A 15,290-nucleotide genomic window follows, 5' to 3' on the forward strand; every position below is an offset into this window, starting at 1 on the left:
GGGTAATTTTAGAGTTCTTTTCAGGATCCACCTAAATGCCAAATGACCTCCAATCGCACTCAAATATCCCAATCTTATCAGCCAAAGCCTAAACCAGACCAACTTAGTTATTGATATCAGACCCACTGTCGACTGAAGAGCTTCTCCACAGGGTGAGATGGGCAACTTTGTCACCTTTGAGACCAAGATTCCTTTGGGGTACAGAGATCAAAACATAAGCTTCCAGCAGGGCATAACTCAATGGCAAAGCACTAACCTACCATGCATGAGGCCCTGGGTTCAAAGCCAGCTTGAAAACAAACCAAAAGATCCAGAAAAGTCACTGCTTGGTCATGAGTTGGAGTGTGCACTGGGAACTATAAAAACACTGGGAACCCAGAAATACTGCGGAATCTGTTGTCACGCCGTTCACACCGTTCTCACAGTTGGCTTTTATGAACTCAAACTATTGGACTGAGACAATGCTGTAAGCACCTGCCCCTGCTCTGAAATGAGCCTAGGGCAAGTGAGACAAGTCCATCGCGATACCCAGAGTGGCTCCAATTCTTCTGGTACTCTCACTAGTGTCACAGGGTAGCCAAGTGTGAGTGCACACCTGCAACCCCAGCACCTTCCCAGAGGCAGGAAGATGGGGAATCCAAGGTCATTCCTGGCTACATAGCAACTTCAAAACTAGCCTGAGATACAGGAGCTGTGAAGCTACATAAAAGAACAGGGAGCCAGGCAGTAGTGACAAAAACCTTTAATCTCAGCACATGGGAGCCAGAGGCAGGCGGATCTCTGAGTTCAAGGCCAGCCTGGTCTACAGAGAGAGTTCCAGGACAGCCAGGGCTACACAGAGAAACCCTGTCTTGAAAAACCAAAAAAGAAAGGGAAGAAGGGAGGAAGGGAGGGAGGGAGGGAGGGAGGGAGGGAGGAGGGAGGAGGAGAGGAGGAAGAAGGAAGGAAGGAAAGGAAGGAAGGAAGGAAGGAAGGAAAGAGTGAGCAGAGAGTTAGAATTCCATTCTTTCTAGATGTGGGGACACAAAACTGTAGTCAGTTGGCCCTGACTGACAGATACAGGGATCCTAGTATTCTATTTATCGCAGACCGCAAACAGAAATCAGTTGATAAACTTGGGCTCCATCAGATAAGCATGATTGGCCCCATCATCTGAGGACACATTGGCCATGATGGACTTACATGACACCTAAGATGTATTTCCCCAGCCAACTTTGACAGATGTGCATTGTGACTTAGATTCCAATCAACATGTCAAACGTGATTCCATGCGAGATCTAGAAATGTATCCCTTTGCCTTCAGACAATTGAGCTGTTTGTAAGACTCAAAGACACCAAGATGGATCCCCCCCCCCCGCAGCTGCCCTCACATCCCACAGAACTGTCCCAGTGTCTGCAGATGGCTTTGTGTCCATTTCTTCTCTGTCCTCTCCTGGCTCCCTCCTCCTCATTCTTGGGCTCTCATGAGCTCCACTCAGCCCTCACTAGGAGGCCTTCCCTGAGTCAGGTGGGGGTGGGAGCCAGGCACACACTCCCTTATACTTGTTGATGAGTCTGTTTCCTGTCCCTCGGAACTGAACCATCTCAAGGAAGTTAGCCAGTATTTTAATCGCCATTTGATCCCCAGCATTTGGCAGTGAAACATCTCCTCGGCAAATATTTATTGAAGGATCACGGGAATGTTTCGAGAATGCACTCTCATGTGTGAAGGAATTCTCTTGTGTGCCTTCTTGGCATTCCTACTGCTGTGTTTTAAGCTTACTCCTCCAGTCGCTGAGCCGGCCTCCTGTGTCATACACACCAGGTGACCCTTACTGTTCTCTTCCCCAGGTTTGAGAATCTCAGTCTCACAGTTCTGTTCTCCAAATCCTCAGACTCTCAACTAACTGATCCAGGACTCCACCAACCTGCAGTGGGTTGGTCCTTGCTTACTGTTTCAAGAATTCTGATTTAACGGGGCATGTCCAGGCAGCAGGGGATATGGGTGGGCTTCAGAATCATACACCCCTGGGTTCAAATGCTGCCTCCCATATGTTGCCTAGGAAACCTCCACGAAGTCTCTTTGCCTCCCTAAATGCGTCTACCGATCTCCACACGGCAAGAATAGATAGAACTTGGCCACTCGGGGCTGACCTGAGTGAGGCAGACAATGTGGACAAGTAGACATGGTCTGAGCTGTATGAAATGCCCCAGTACATCAGAGGCTGGGCCCCCTCTACTTCTAGAGGATACGGCATCCACCTGTGACATGCCCAGAGATAGTCACGAGATCCCAGAATCTGTCCTGGCTGATAAGATGCCAGCTTCCAGTTGCCCTTTGCCCAGAAGTCAGGACACCAAGGGGCTCGCTACTCAACAAGAAGCTGCTCAAAAGGCTAGGTATGGTGAAGGTCTCCAGGGACACCCTTGGTACCCAAGAAAAAAAAAACTGCACATCACATCCACAGGCTTGTGTCACCTACGGTCCTTACGTGCATGACTCCACACACCAGTGAAGAAGCTGGGAGCTCCTTCTCCACCTGTTTTCCATTCATCTAGCCCAGACTTCATCATCTGGAAGTGTTTTCCCAAGTCCCTGTTACCAGTGTGTGCATTCTGCCTATTACCCATCACTCCCAAAGGCCGTTAGTTCGAGTCCTCTTCTGACTAGATTCGGGTGTTTTTACCCTTACTGGGCCAAAGAACAGCTTAAAGGGAAGGCTCTCTGTGGTGGTTTGAATAAAAATGGTCCCCATAGGCTCACAGGGAGTGGCACTATTAGGAGACACAGCCTTGTTGGAGGAAGTGTGTCACTGAGGGATAGGCTTTGAGGTCTCAGATGCTCAAGCCAGGCCCCGTGTCTCACTGTTCTCTTCCTGCCGCCTGCTGGTCTGAATGTAGAACTCTTGACTCCTCCTTCTCCAGCACGTGTCTGTCGTGTGCTTTCCTGCCATGATGCTACTGAACAAAACCCCCTGAAACTACAAGCCCAGCCCCAATAAAGTATTTTCCTTTATAAGAGTTGAATCATCATGGCGTCTCTTCACAGCAAGAGAAACCCTAAGATTACTCTCCCTCCCCCAAATCAGCCCCTTCTTCGGGGACTAAAACAGAGGATTCAGTTTCAGTGACCAACAGTGTACATCTGTCTATGCCAGCAAAGCCTTCAAATGTTCTAGTTGATAGCTTTTCAGGGTTGGGATAGCTAAGTGTGCATACATCCAGGCATCTATTTCTGTACTAGTTAAGCCCTCCTAGCCTCCTGGGGAGCAGCCAGCCTGACCCCTTAACTGAGGCAGCCAGGATGATGTCCAGAATGAGCCCTGGGCAGCACCCACAATGGACGCCTCCACCGGAAGCAGTGAAGAACATTTTTTTCCTTCCTCGCCCCATTCCATGCTCTGGAGTCCCAAGGCCGGTGAATGTGACTGGCCATCAAGCCGTGTCTCTAGGAAGGGTGAGGGCTGGGGACTAACTGAGATTTCAGGCTAATGGGTTTTATCTCACCTTGTGTGCCTGGAGCTCAGCAATCTGGGAATGCTACTAATTGGGTTCCTGACCTTTCAGCTGGCATGTTTCCCCTTCATAGGATAATAGAATGGGTCGCCAGGTCTGCTCTGCTTTTAGTGCCCCGGTAAGATTGGCTCTCGGGTTAACTCTGGATTTCTCTGGCCCAAGGTGGGGCAAGGACTAACGTATTCTAACAGCCGGATGTAATTACAGGGCTGATCCCACCATACTCCTGTTTGGAGCGGAACCCAGTACTGTACAAATTACCCGTGTCCCTTTCCAAACAAGGTCAGGAATACTTGGCTATACAATACACCACCACAGGAAAGGTGAGGGGAAGTCCTACGAAATATGGATGACAGTTACTTTCAGGAGCATATGGGAGCCTATGGAGGGAGGAAAAATTCTGTGTGTTTTACGTCAAGCCATGTAGGGTGCTAAGAGCTTTCAATCAATTAGCACATCACCCGGGGTGAAGAAGCAACATCATCTTGGTTTTACAGGCAAGATAGTTAGGGTTATTTGCAGAGATGAGCTTCAGGGCCGCCCAGTACCCTGGCAAGCAAGCCCGAGCAAGGTAACTACTTCTTCAAGTCTACTTCCTCGTCAATAAGACAGTGGCAAAGAAGCCTGCCGGCTTGGCTGGTTTAAATAACAATGTGCCCTGTGGCAAGGAACTTCATTCTGCTCCCCATTCGCAAGAGTTCCTTCACTATGCCCATGGTTAACAGTTGCCAAAGCATGTTCAAAATGCAAAACCCCGCTGTTTCCGAGCCGGGTGCCGTACAGAGAGCTGATTCCCTGACATGCTTTCTGAAATCCAGTAAGATACAAGCATAGGCTGACCAGCCCCACTGTAAAGAGTTAATGTGCAGCACTCACACTAACGCAGAAGTGGCCTGACAGGAGGGGGCTGTGAAGGCAAATTCACAAGCATGCCTGGGTTTTCATTTCAAGCCAGGAAAAGTAATCTCAGGAGATTGGGAACCACTGGGAAACAGAACGAACAAGTCGGGGACAGGTTAAGTGTCCATACCACTGAAGATTTCTGAGAAGCCTGAAGGTCTCTTCTATATATTACACACAGATGCACACACACACACACACAGATACACGCACATAGGTGCACACACACACATGCATACACAGGCACCCCCACCCTTTCCTAATTACACACCACTCCTGATACTTGAACCCCCTCACCATGACACACGGCACCTTCTCTTTTTCCCATGGTCTACTTCGAAGTCACTCAGCCCCTGAAATAGAATCATCACTTCTAAACTGGCGCTCACCTTCTTCCCCAGGATACTATGCTGGATAGTTGTATGTCAACTTGCCACTTGACACAAACTGAGGTCATTTGAGAGAAGGGTACCTCAACTGAGACTATGCTTCATAAGATCAGGCTCTGAGCAAGCCTGTAAGGCATGTTCTCAATGAGTGATCAACGGGGCAGGATCCAGGCCATTGCAGGTGGTGGTCCTGGGTGCTGTAGGAGATCAGGCTGAGCTAAGCCCTGGGAGCAAGCCAGTCGGCAGCTACCCTTCACGGCCTCTGCCTCAGCTCCTCCTTTGATGATCAACAGCAATGTGGGAAGCGTAAACCAAATGAAGGCCTTTCCCCTTGCAACTGGCTTCTGGCACGGTGTTTCATCACAGCAATAGTGACCCTAAGACAGATACACAAGAAACTATTTCTGGTCACATTCGGCAGAGAGTGGAAGGCAGGCTCGAGGCAGAAGTCATTTCTACCACCATGCTGATAATCTTCACAATCTGTAAAGATCACACTCCAAAAATAACAACGCCGGGAGGAGGACTACCCACAAACCCATGAATTTCTGCAGCCAGAGCAATAAGACGTGGACACAGCTAAACTCCTCCACCTTCAGCCTGGAATCCTGGGCATGCTATTCATCCATCTCCTCTCTCCTCTCTCCTCTCTCCCTCTCCCTCTCTCTCTCTGATGTAGGCCCTTTAAAATACAAATCCTCAGAGACCAGTTCTAACAAAAGTTAGATAGTCCAGGATGGGACCATCTTTATCATTTAAAAAACAAAACAAAACCAAAAAAAAAAAAAAAAAAAAAAACAAAGCAGGTTGGGGTACCCTCACAACTCCCTCCTTTCTACTCTTTTTTTTTTCCTAGATAGCTGACCCCCTAGAAAGGCCACTAGTGGTTCTTGCTACTAAGTCAGTCTGTTTGTTATGAAAGAGGGTGTGTGTCTAAATCTTCAGCTTTTTCTTAAAGTACTAAATCTTGTACTGAGTATCTCAAAATATTGATGTTCTGGAGGGGTAACCTCACAGGGACTGCAGATGTAAGGTTGTCCTGACACCATTTCTCAATTTTCTGCATACATGCTATTTACATACATACACGCTATTTACCTCTAGAAGCATGGCTTGTAGGCCAAGCATGTGGCGGGTGTGAAGTGCTGGTGGATCCCCAGCACCACAATAAATAAAAATACAGAAACAATATAACAGGCTCTTACAAATGTATATGAAAATAACTCCTGGTTGGCTCAGCCTTCTGGGCTAGAGGTGCCCACTGTCCTCAGAGCAGGCAAAGCAGACACGACACATTAGTAAATCCTGAAAGGTGCACCCTGACTCTGGCTGTGCCCATTCTAAGGCACCATTAGCTGCTCCTGAAGAGCCAGCCTCCCCCAGGGGACATCGGTTATCAGAAAAGTCATCAAGAGGCAAAAGGCAAGGAAGGGCAACAGGATTAGGGACCCAATCTTGATCAGCAAAGGCAAATTTCCTGACCCTTTGCAAGAACAGCAGGCGCTTCTGGTGTGGAAACAGATCACACAGAACGGTCAGGCAGTTTAACCAGAAGTCTGCGTGAGAGGAGACCAGGAAGAGTGACAGCGACCAGGAAGGTCTGTGGACCGTCTTGACCACTCCGAGCAGACACCGCCTCAGAGTCGCCTGAACTCTGTGCTCCGTATGCCAGCCTCCTGGGGATGAGGGATGACCCAAACACCGCACTCATTAGCCAAAGCCCCCCAACCCAGAGGCAAGAGAGCATGCTCCGTGGTACTGCCAGCTACCACAACTCTGATGCACATCACATCACAGCCTGGCCATGAATCTTCCACTGGTGGCTGGAGAGAAGGAGCTTTCTTCAAGTGACTAATCTGTCTAAATATAAAACCTCCCACATGGGGAGAGACGGGTGTCCTTCCTATCAAGTGGAATGGGAAAGGAAAGCGGAAAAACAGCTGAGAAAGCTATAGAACTAGGCTTCTCGTTGAGCCCAGAAACGTTCTCAGAACTCGGGAATTTAGGCCAATTCATTCCTCTGTTGTTTTTCTTCCTGGCCCAGTCGGTCTGTTAAGTCACTGCTAACATAATGCTTTTACTTGCTCTATAGCAAAAGCCAATTGTCCCCCAAGTACAAATCAAAATCCAGCACAATGACAAAACACATTTAATTCTCAGAACTTAGTTTAGCGCTTGATGGTCCCGTCAACGGGCGGTGAGCATTGTTCCTGAGGTCCCAGCACTTGACTTGTGTGAGCATCAACGGGCAGCTGCGTCCATCAAACGTCAAGAAGGAATCTCCTGACCTGAGCCAGGTACTTGGGCTGCAGATAGTCACCCAGCTCTTCCTTACTGACCCACACATGGCGGGCCTTCTTCCCAGTCTGTGAGAAGTCTCCTGTGAGCAGAAGAGCTTTGAAGAGAAGACTTTGACCCCAATGTCACTCTCTGTCCGCATTGCCTTGGGGAGTTTGAACTTGTAGTGGCCACAAGGGGCATTTCCTAGGAACTTGGCTTCCATGTTGTTTTCTAAAGAGAAAAGAAAGAATTGGAAGATTAGGGTACAGCCATCTGCTTCTTCATCCAAACCACAGGAGGCTCAGAAAAGCCTCTAAGGAGAGCTAAAGACGATCGCCCATGAGTGTGGCAGCCCTGAAGGAGGCTCCTCCCCTCGACCAAATGCTTGTCTAGCCCAGGTGCCAGGCTGCCTCTGTGCGCCTAGAAGTCCACAGTGCAGTTAACATCATCTGGAAGTCGTAGCAGCTGGCCTCCGCCTTTAACCACCAGCTGCCGAAATGGGACCGAGAGAGTTGGGAGCTGTAGAGCCAAGCTCGTTACCTCTAGGTCTCCAGTTCAACCTTAGGGGAGTGGAATGAGGGAGCTCCCGAAAGTAAAGTCTTGCTTTCCTTCAAGATCCTTGGCTAGCTTAGCCCCTCTATGTAGCCCAGGCACGGAGTGGTGATCACGCTGCCTCAGCGTCTCAAGTACTGGGATTGAAGGCATCACCACATCCAGGGCAGATCTGACTTTCTACAGTCTGCAACCTCGAAGGAGCTAATAACCCGAATCTAGCACTTCAAAGATGGTAAATGGAGAATTACTAAATGGAACCTGAAGAACCGTTAGCTAAACAGAAAGACAGAGTTGGAGACCAACCTCAGTACTCACACTGACACTGTGGCCCCAAGACTTAATTGAAACTTCATTTTTATAAAAGATTTGTTCACTTTGGATGATGATTTCATGAACAATTTGTACTTTTTGAATTACAATGTATTTTCAAATTTTTCACTAAAAAAAGCAATGCTGGTATTTTACATCTCAAGAGGGGCCCCAACCCTTCAAAAACAAGACTATTATTTTATTATTTTTAAAAAAAAACATTATATTTGCCCAGATAAAATTCAATCTTTCAGAGAAACATAGAGCACACAGAAAGAACTGCGTGGACAAAATTATAAACTTGAGTGGTGACATTAGTGACAAACCAGTTCCTGGAGGCTGAGGCAAGAGAACCAGCAGTTTCACGTCATCTTCAGCCATGCAGTGGGCTTGAGGACAGCCTGGACTGATGGAGGGCTCCATTGGCTAATAAGAAACTGCCTGGCCCATTGATTGGCCAGCCTTTAGGTGGGTGGAGTAGACAACAGGAAGAAGGAAGTGAGGTAGATGGCTCAGTCAGATGCCCACACCTTCTCCTAAGTGAGACAGACCGCTGTGCCTCTCCTGAGAGAGAAGCCAGACGTGATGAAGCTCCTTCCTCTCTGACGACTCCAGCTTGTGTCAAGTTGACACACAAAATTAGCCAGTCCCCTGAGTATATGAAAGATGGTCAGTCTCAATAGCAAAGAGGTAAATACTAATTCAAGAGAGATTATTTCTACTGACTGCCCAGCTACAAACTAAACAAGGGCCATTTCATGTGCTGGGGGGGTCCAGGTAAGCAGGCACTAGCAACAATTCCTGAAGAGGTCATCACTGCAGAGTGGAGTCAAGCAGGCGTACTTCCCAATCCTCCCACATGCACACCTTTTACCTGGTGATTCCATTCTAGAAATTCCATCTTGCAAAAGTGTGGAGTCAGTGGAGGAAGAAAATGTATTTCACTTTTCTACATATGTATTATGTAAACTTTCTTTGCTGTTCTATTTTAAATTTGCTACTTTATGAACTTTGCAATAAATTTGCTAGTAATATGTTTTATATATTAAATATTAAACACACCTATTGATATCCTTTTTTAATTCCCTTAAGCATTTACTCAATAAGACTGTTCAAAGAAAGCACAGAGTGCCAAGCAGCAGAAACCCTTTCCACAAGGCACAGAGAAGGCAGAGCTGAGCAAGCACTGGCCATGCACACTCGTGAGAGGGAACCTGAGAGTATGTTTCCTAAAGACCCTGGCAAAAACCACAACATGCCAATTCCTTTATGATGGCTGAGAGACTGAGAGGCAAAAGCCCCATGTTCCACTGTACCCTGCTACCCTCTTTTGCTGGCTAAAGCAGCCCCGGCGAGAAAGGTCAAGGGGCATGCAAACTTTTGACATTTTTCCAGGAGAACTTATCCTGGTGGCAGAGCCAATCAAGCAGCTAGGTGCCTACACTATTACCAAATCCACTTATCCAACACCAGCCAGTGTCCACTATGTGCCAGGTACTGCTGAGAACTCGTGAAGAGGAACAGAGTCTGTCCTGACCTTCGGGGGAATTCAAAATTCTCGCTAGAATGAAGTGTGTGAATAAACCACTATGGTGCAGAGGCACAAGTGAAAGAACACAGTCTCCATTCCAGCAGAAGCAGCCATGGAGCAGGCCGAGCGCCCGGTCCCATCACAGACAGGCCTGGAAATCGGCAGGCACAGAAACTGTCTGCTATGTAAACTGCTTGAACAAGCAAGAGTGGAGGAGCTCTTGACCTGGAGACAAGCAACTCTCCTAAAGGGAGGGTGTGTGCACAGCAGAGATGGGGGACTAGCTACTGATTCAAGAAACGAAAGGCTCTGCTGCCTTAGAACTTGGAATATAGATTAACTCACTAAGCTGCTGAGATTTGGGACCGGAATAAGAACTGGTAGGCTCTGTGTGGGTACTGACATATTTATGGAGAACACTTAAGAATTCTTTGCAAAGAAGTGACAAGAGATTTTGTTCAGAAAGCAATGTCAGTAGCATTGAGAATGTAAACAGAAGCAAGGAGGAACTCTTTGGCATTTCCCATCGCAGTGTTTCTCAGCCATGCGAATTTTGTTCTCTGGGCAATACGCAGGAGGAACACTTTTTTGGTTGTTACACTGGGGGTAGGGTGGGAGCGGGAATGAAATATTGCTACGGCAAACAGTGGTAGAGGCCAAAGTGCGAAACCCCTTACAATACACAGAAGAGCCTCTCACCAAGAATTACCTGGCCCAAATACTAACAGTGCCCATAGTCTAGTGAGACCAGATTAAGCCCCAAAGAAACAATCATCAGAATGAGGTCCAGGGTAATGCTGAGGTTTCTGTTGAATCGGTGGATAAACTATGGCTACCAAGAAGCGCTCTACCACTGACCTATACTCCCAACACTGTTTGCTACCACGGCCCCATAGTCTCAATCTCTAGTAATGAAAAACAAAAACTTTTATTTCCTGAGTAGAATTCGATTACCTGACCGGGGCAGCGCAATGAGCCAATCACATTGGCAGAGGTGTGGGTGAGCCAGTCCTGAAGTTGTGAGCACAGAAAAACTGTCCCCATTACTCACCTGTTATGTGACAGCATGGGTGGGGGAAGGATGCCCCCCTCATCGATACCCAGGTGAGGGAGCTGGCCCTGAGGTAAGACAGACAGGAGACCCGCCCCTGCCCACCACCAACTGCCAACACTCAGGAGAGCAGGCCCTGCACCTCAAGTGGGCAACACAACAGAACCAACCCCCATTGACAGAGGCGTGGGTGAGCCAGCCCCGATATTCTGAGCATAGAAGAGCTGTCCCATTACTTAACCTGTCATATGGCAGCAATGGGCAGGAGAGAGATACACACCGCCCATCAATGCCTGAGACAGGTGGGAGAGCTGGCCTGAGGTCCTAAGAACAGAAGAAACTGTCCCCTGCCCCTCATCAGCTGCAGCCTAGGGAGAGCGGCCCCTATGCCACACCTGGACAACAGAATAGAGTTGGCCCCTGTAGTATAAGAGGTCCCTTCTGTATATATGTTGCTTTTATTGGGTAATGAATAAAGAAGCTGCTTTTTGGCCAATGGTTTTATAGAATATAGACAGGCTGGAAGAGATACATAGAGAGAAAGTAGGCGGAGTCAAGGAAAAGCCATGTAGCCGCAGGCAGGGACAGATACTCCAAGAACCTTGCGCAGTAAACCATGAGCTTCAGGGCAAAATACAAACAATAGAAATGGGTTAACCAAAGAGATAAGAGCTAGCTAGCAATATGCTTAAGTGATTGGCCTAGCAGTGGTTTAAATAATACTGTTTCTGTGTGATTATTTCCTAGTCTGGGCAGCCAGGAATGAACAAGCGGCCTCTGCTAACAGTCCTGAAGGTGTAGGTGTGAGCGACCCAACCCTGAAGACAGGAAAGCTGGAGGAATTTTCCCCACCCCTTGCATATCGATGCAGAAGAACTTGTCCTGGTGGTGAGGAAAAGGGAGAGTTGACAAGCTGACCAAACCCTGCAACTACCCAGAACCAGGGTTATGTGTTGGCCCACTCCAACATCCACGCCATCTTGTGATCTGCTGGAGCATGTGAAGGGGTCAGTCCTGCAGACCCAAAGCTGCAGGATTTCCACGATACAGGGCAACAGCATAACAGGATAACCAAGAGGAGCTCCAGTGAGGATCAGCAATCGCTAGTGTGTCAGAAAACAGAGGCCTTGAACCAGACCAGAGACTCTTTGCAATGAACACTTACAAGAAAAGAATAAAAGGGATAAAAGGGTTCACTGTGTGACTCACTGTGTCACACTGCAGCTTCCATGATGACATGATGAGAATGATTCGTTTTGTTTCTTTTTTTTTTTCTTTTTTCCCTTTTATTTTATTTTATTGGGGTGGAGTTGCAAGGGCAGAGGGTGAATCCAAAGTGATGGGGATATGAATGGGATGGAAATGTATGATATGAAAGACACAAAGAATAAAATAAAAAGGAGGAAAAGGAAAAGAAGAATTCTGATTAATGTAATCATTGCTAAGTGGTTAAGACAACAAACTAGAAATCTGTCTTGCAGCACAGGAATGCACTTGCCCACTAAGGACTGGGTGTTGTGGCTCTAGCATATAATCCCAACCTGCAGGAGGTAAGGGCAGGAGGATCAAAAGTTCAAGGTTATCCTCATATTACATCAAAAGAAGTTCAAATCCACCTCGGCTACCAATAAAAAAAGAAAGAAAGGAAAGGAAAAGGAGGACAAAGAGGAGAAGAAGGGAAAAGACAGGGAATGAAGAAGGAAGGGAAAGGAAGAGGAGGGGAGGGGAGAATTAAGAATGGTGTTCAATGCACTAAAATCTCAGTACACTAACACGGGCCGCTCACTGGTTCTAAGGAAAATCCTTGCCAGAATTTTGTTTGTTTGCTTACTTGCTTGTTTTTTGGGGGAGGTGAGACAGGGTCTCACTATATATCTCTGGCTGTCCTTGAACTCATGGGGATACCCGGCCTCTGCTTCTGAAGAGCTGAGAATTTCACCCATCCGTGTCCATTAACCATCTCCCTCTCTATCCCTATGTCCAATCACAGTCAACCTGAAATGAGCCTGGAGTCTTTGGAAGTTAAAAAAGTTACCTGATAGTTTGTCCAGGATTCGTTCAGCTGTCCCTCGAAGGGTCTCCCCAGGTTGCCACTCTACTTGAGGGAGCATCCAAAAATCCTGATCCCCAAGCTTCTCTCTGACTCTAAAAGGACAAGGTTCCTGTTCAAGCTTCCGATGCAACGAGGTTCGGTCATTTTTTTTATCAGCTTCTACGAAAGGGATGATCAGAAAAGAGAGAAAAATAAAAAAATAAAAAAGTCTGATCTACCAAAACCAAGGATTTTGAGTTTCAGAGCCTTCCTTCAGCTTCCTCAAGCCCTGTCCTCTAAGAACTTATAGCCAAAGTATAACCCCTAACTTAAACCGAAAGTAAGCATTGGAACCAGAGCTGAACTTCTCTCATGAGCACAGTGCACTTGAAGCCTTTGGAAAAGAAGCAAAGCCTCTAACAATTCAAACATAAGCACTGGAATACAGCTCAGAGGCAGTGCACGTCCCCTGTAAGCATGAGGTTCTGGGTTCAGTCCTCAGCAACACATTACACACAGTTCAAGAAAGAAAACAAACAAATAAACAAGCAAACCTGCCCATTGGATTTACCAGCATGACTGGGATCTAGCTACCCCCCTGTCCTCGTCCTGGAAACAAGGACAAAGAGGCTCAAAGTGACGTTCTAATAAAACAGGCATTTGAGAGAGAAGACATAATTTCTCCCACTCTCTGATCCAGAGCAGAGGTAAAACTCAAATAATAATTACAAGCTTTAACAGAAGAGAAAGACACTTTACTCCCCCTAAAATAGCTTAAGTCTTTTAAAAGTTGGGTTAGGGGGATTATAAGGAATGGGGGGGGGGGAAGGAATGTTACTTTCCTGGAAACTGTTTTGGTTTCTTGACATTACTTGCTATTAAAATGTAAAGCAGGAGCGAGGTGGCTGTCTTTCACCCTGGAAATCAGAATGCCTTACTTCCCTCCTGAGGGTGGCCCTAGGTCACAAACCTGTCACTCGAGCTCCAGGTTTGAATTGTAGGAATGCCTGCTCCCACGCATCTTCTAAGTCTTGCGCAAGTGTAACGCCCCTGTTCGTCTTGGTTATCATCATAAAGGGTCAGCTTTCTCTTTGCCAGTCGCTTAGCTTCATCCAGAGCACGAAGCTCGTGGTCTGAATACAGGCTTCTCTCTATCTCCACCTGGAGAGTTGAAAGGAAAAGGAGAAAGAAAAAACAGGCTTGGAAGCACATCACTTAATATGCTCAGAAAGATAATCAAAACACTATACAGATGCAAAGGAGAGAAAAGGTCAACTGGACTATCAGCTTGAGGGAAATTTGCCAAATGTCAGAATGTGGTAGAGACCAAGATTGCCAGGAAGAATGGAGTGGCGAGGCACTGTGACCCCACCCCACACTCTAGGTCTATGGGTCTCTGATCAGCATCTCTTCAGTCACTTTCTTGCCTCGAAGACACTACAAACATCCCCTTCTTCCTAGAATATCTCCCCTCACGTTATTCCTCCCATATGTCTACTCATCCCATCTCAACTTAAGTACCGCTTTCTCACCAAGCCATCCTGGACACTTTCTCACGTAATCAAACCTATGTGGTTGCTAAAACTCTTCCAGTACTTTTGCATCCATGTTTTTTTATAGCGCTTACCAAAGTCTGTAATTAGTCACACGACTGGTTACTGGCTGCACCCCTAACACTAGTACAGGAAACTCTCTAGGAACCATAGCTATGTGCCTATCTTCTCCATAACTGCACATCGATCACTTTCTAACAGTGACACACAGTATAAGCTATGAATACCTGTGGGGGGTACCTGACCACCCCTAACTGGTCAAGAGGGTAAATCAATTGAGCAAAAAAGCACTGAAAAAGAGCTTATATTCATATTCCCAAGACAAAAGCCCCTCAAGTGTAGGGACAGGTAAGATCTTTCAATCACTATCCACAGAGACCTCAACACCCTGACAGCAACGACACTTGCGGGGTTGCCCATATTTCCTCACTTGCCCTTCACAGAAATTGCCCCTGAGGTAAAAACAAAGCAAACTTTAAGCACTTGCACCTTACGGATGTGCCCACTGTCTCCAAGGCTTTCTTTCTAACGCTCATCACTTCGCAAAGACCATGCTGGCATCTGTCAGCGCCTAATTTACAGGAAGTGATTCCTGTTCACCACCGGCTCCCTGCTGTGTTGAATGTACAAGAAGGAAACCATCCACACAGAGTGCCCAGGAGAAAAATAAGCCCAATTCAATTAAACTCTGTCGCGCACCTGCTCTAACTAACCCAATTCACTAATGTTAACTTCCATCTTGGAAATGTCACTTGGAGATGTCAAGAGGTGAAATGATTTGCCTCAAGGTCACACAAAGTACCAGAGTCCACCATAAAATCGAGGCTCGCTTGGGAACTGCTGCTTCCCTCACCGCACCCCGAAGCCCGCCTTACCTTCTGTAGTAGATCCGCCATCTCTTGCTGCAATGGGGTGAGCGGCTTGGTAATCAGCGGTGGCCGCTGCAGACACAAGGCACCCAACAGGCGCCATGGAGACCGGCTGCCTGAGGGCGCAGCCTCAAGCGGACAGGCCGCTAGACCCGCGGGCTACCCGCCCAGAGACTGGTCGAGACGTCGCAGCCTCTAGCCCACCCCTAGCAGAGTACGCCCCATGGGCGCCGCCATCTTCCCGCCTTCCCACAAGGCACCGCGGCTGCCGGCGCGGCTCCCAGCCAACCCCAAGTTCCCATGAGGCAACGCGGACCGGCGAGGGA

The 15,290-nt window shown here is 47.6% G+C and overlaps 1 protein-coding gene across 1 annotated transcript; it reads right to left on the minus strand.

Annotated features, from left to right (window-relative positions):
- Nucleotides 1–6,910: 6,910 nt before the first annotated feature.
- Nucleotides 6,911–15,201, minus strand: Mrpl46 (mitochondrial ribosomal protein L46). The gene is given in 6 exon segments (XM_038314327.1): nt 6,911–7,188; nt 7,191–7,295; nt 12,546–12,722; nt 13,513–13,591; nt 13,593–13,703; nt 14,971–15,201. Coding segments are annotated over 6 exon segments (846 nt in total). The 3' UTR covers nt 6,911–7,045.
- Between the last annotated feature and the right edge of the window lie 89 nt (nt 15,202–15,290).

This window comes from Arvicola amphibius, chromosome 12 (assembly GCF_903992535.2).
Source record: "Arvicola amphibius chromosome 12, mArvAmp1.2, whole genome shotgun sequence".
Lineage (NCBI taxonomy): Eukaryota > Metazoa > Chordata > Mammalia > Rodentia > Cricetidae > Arvicola > Arvicola amphibius.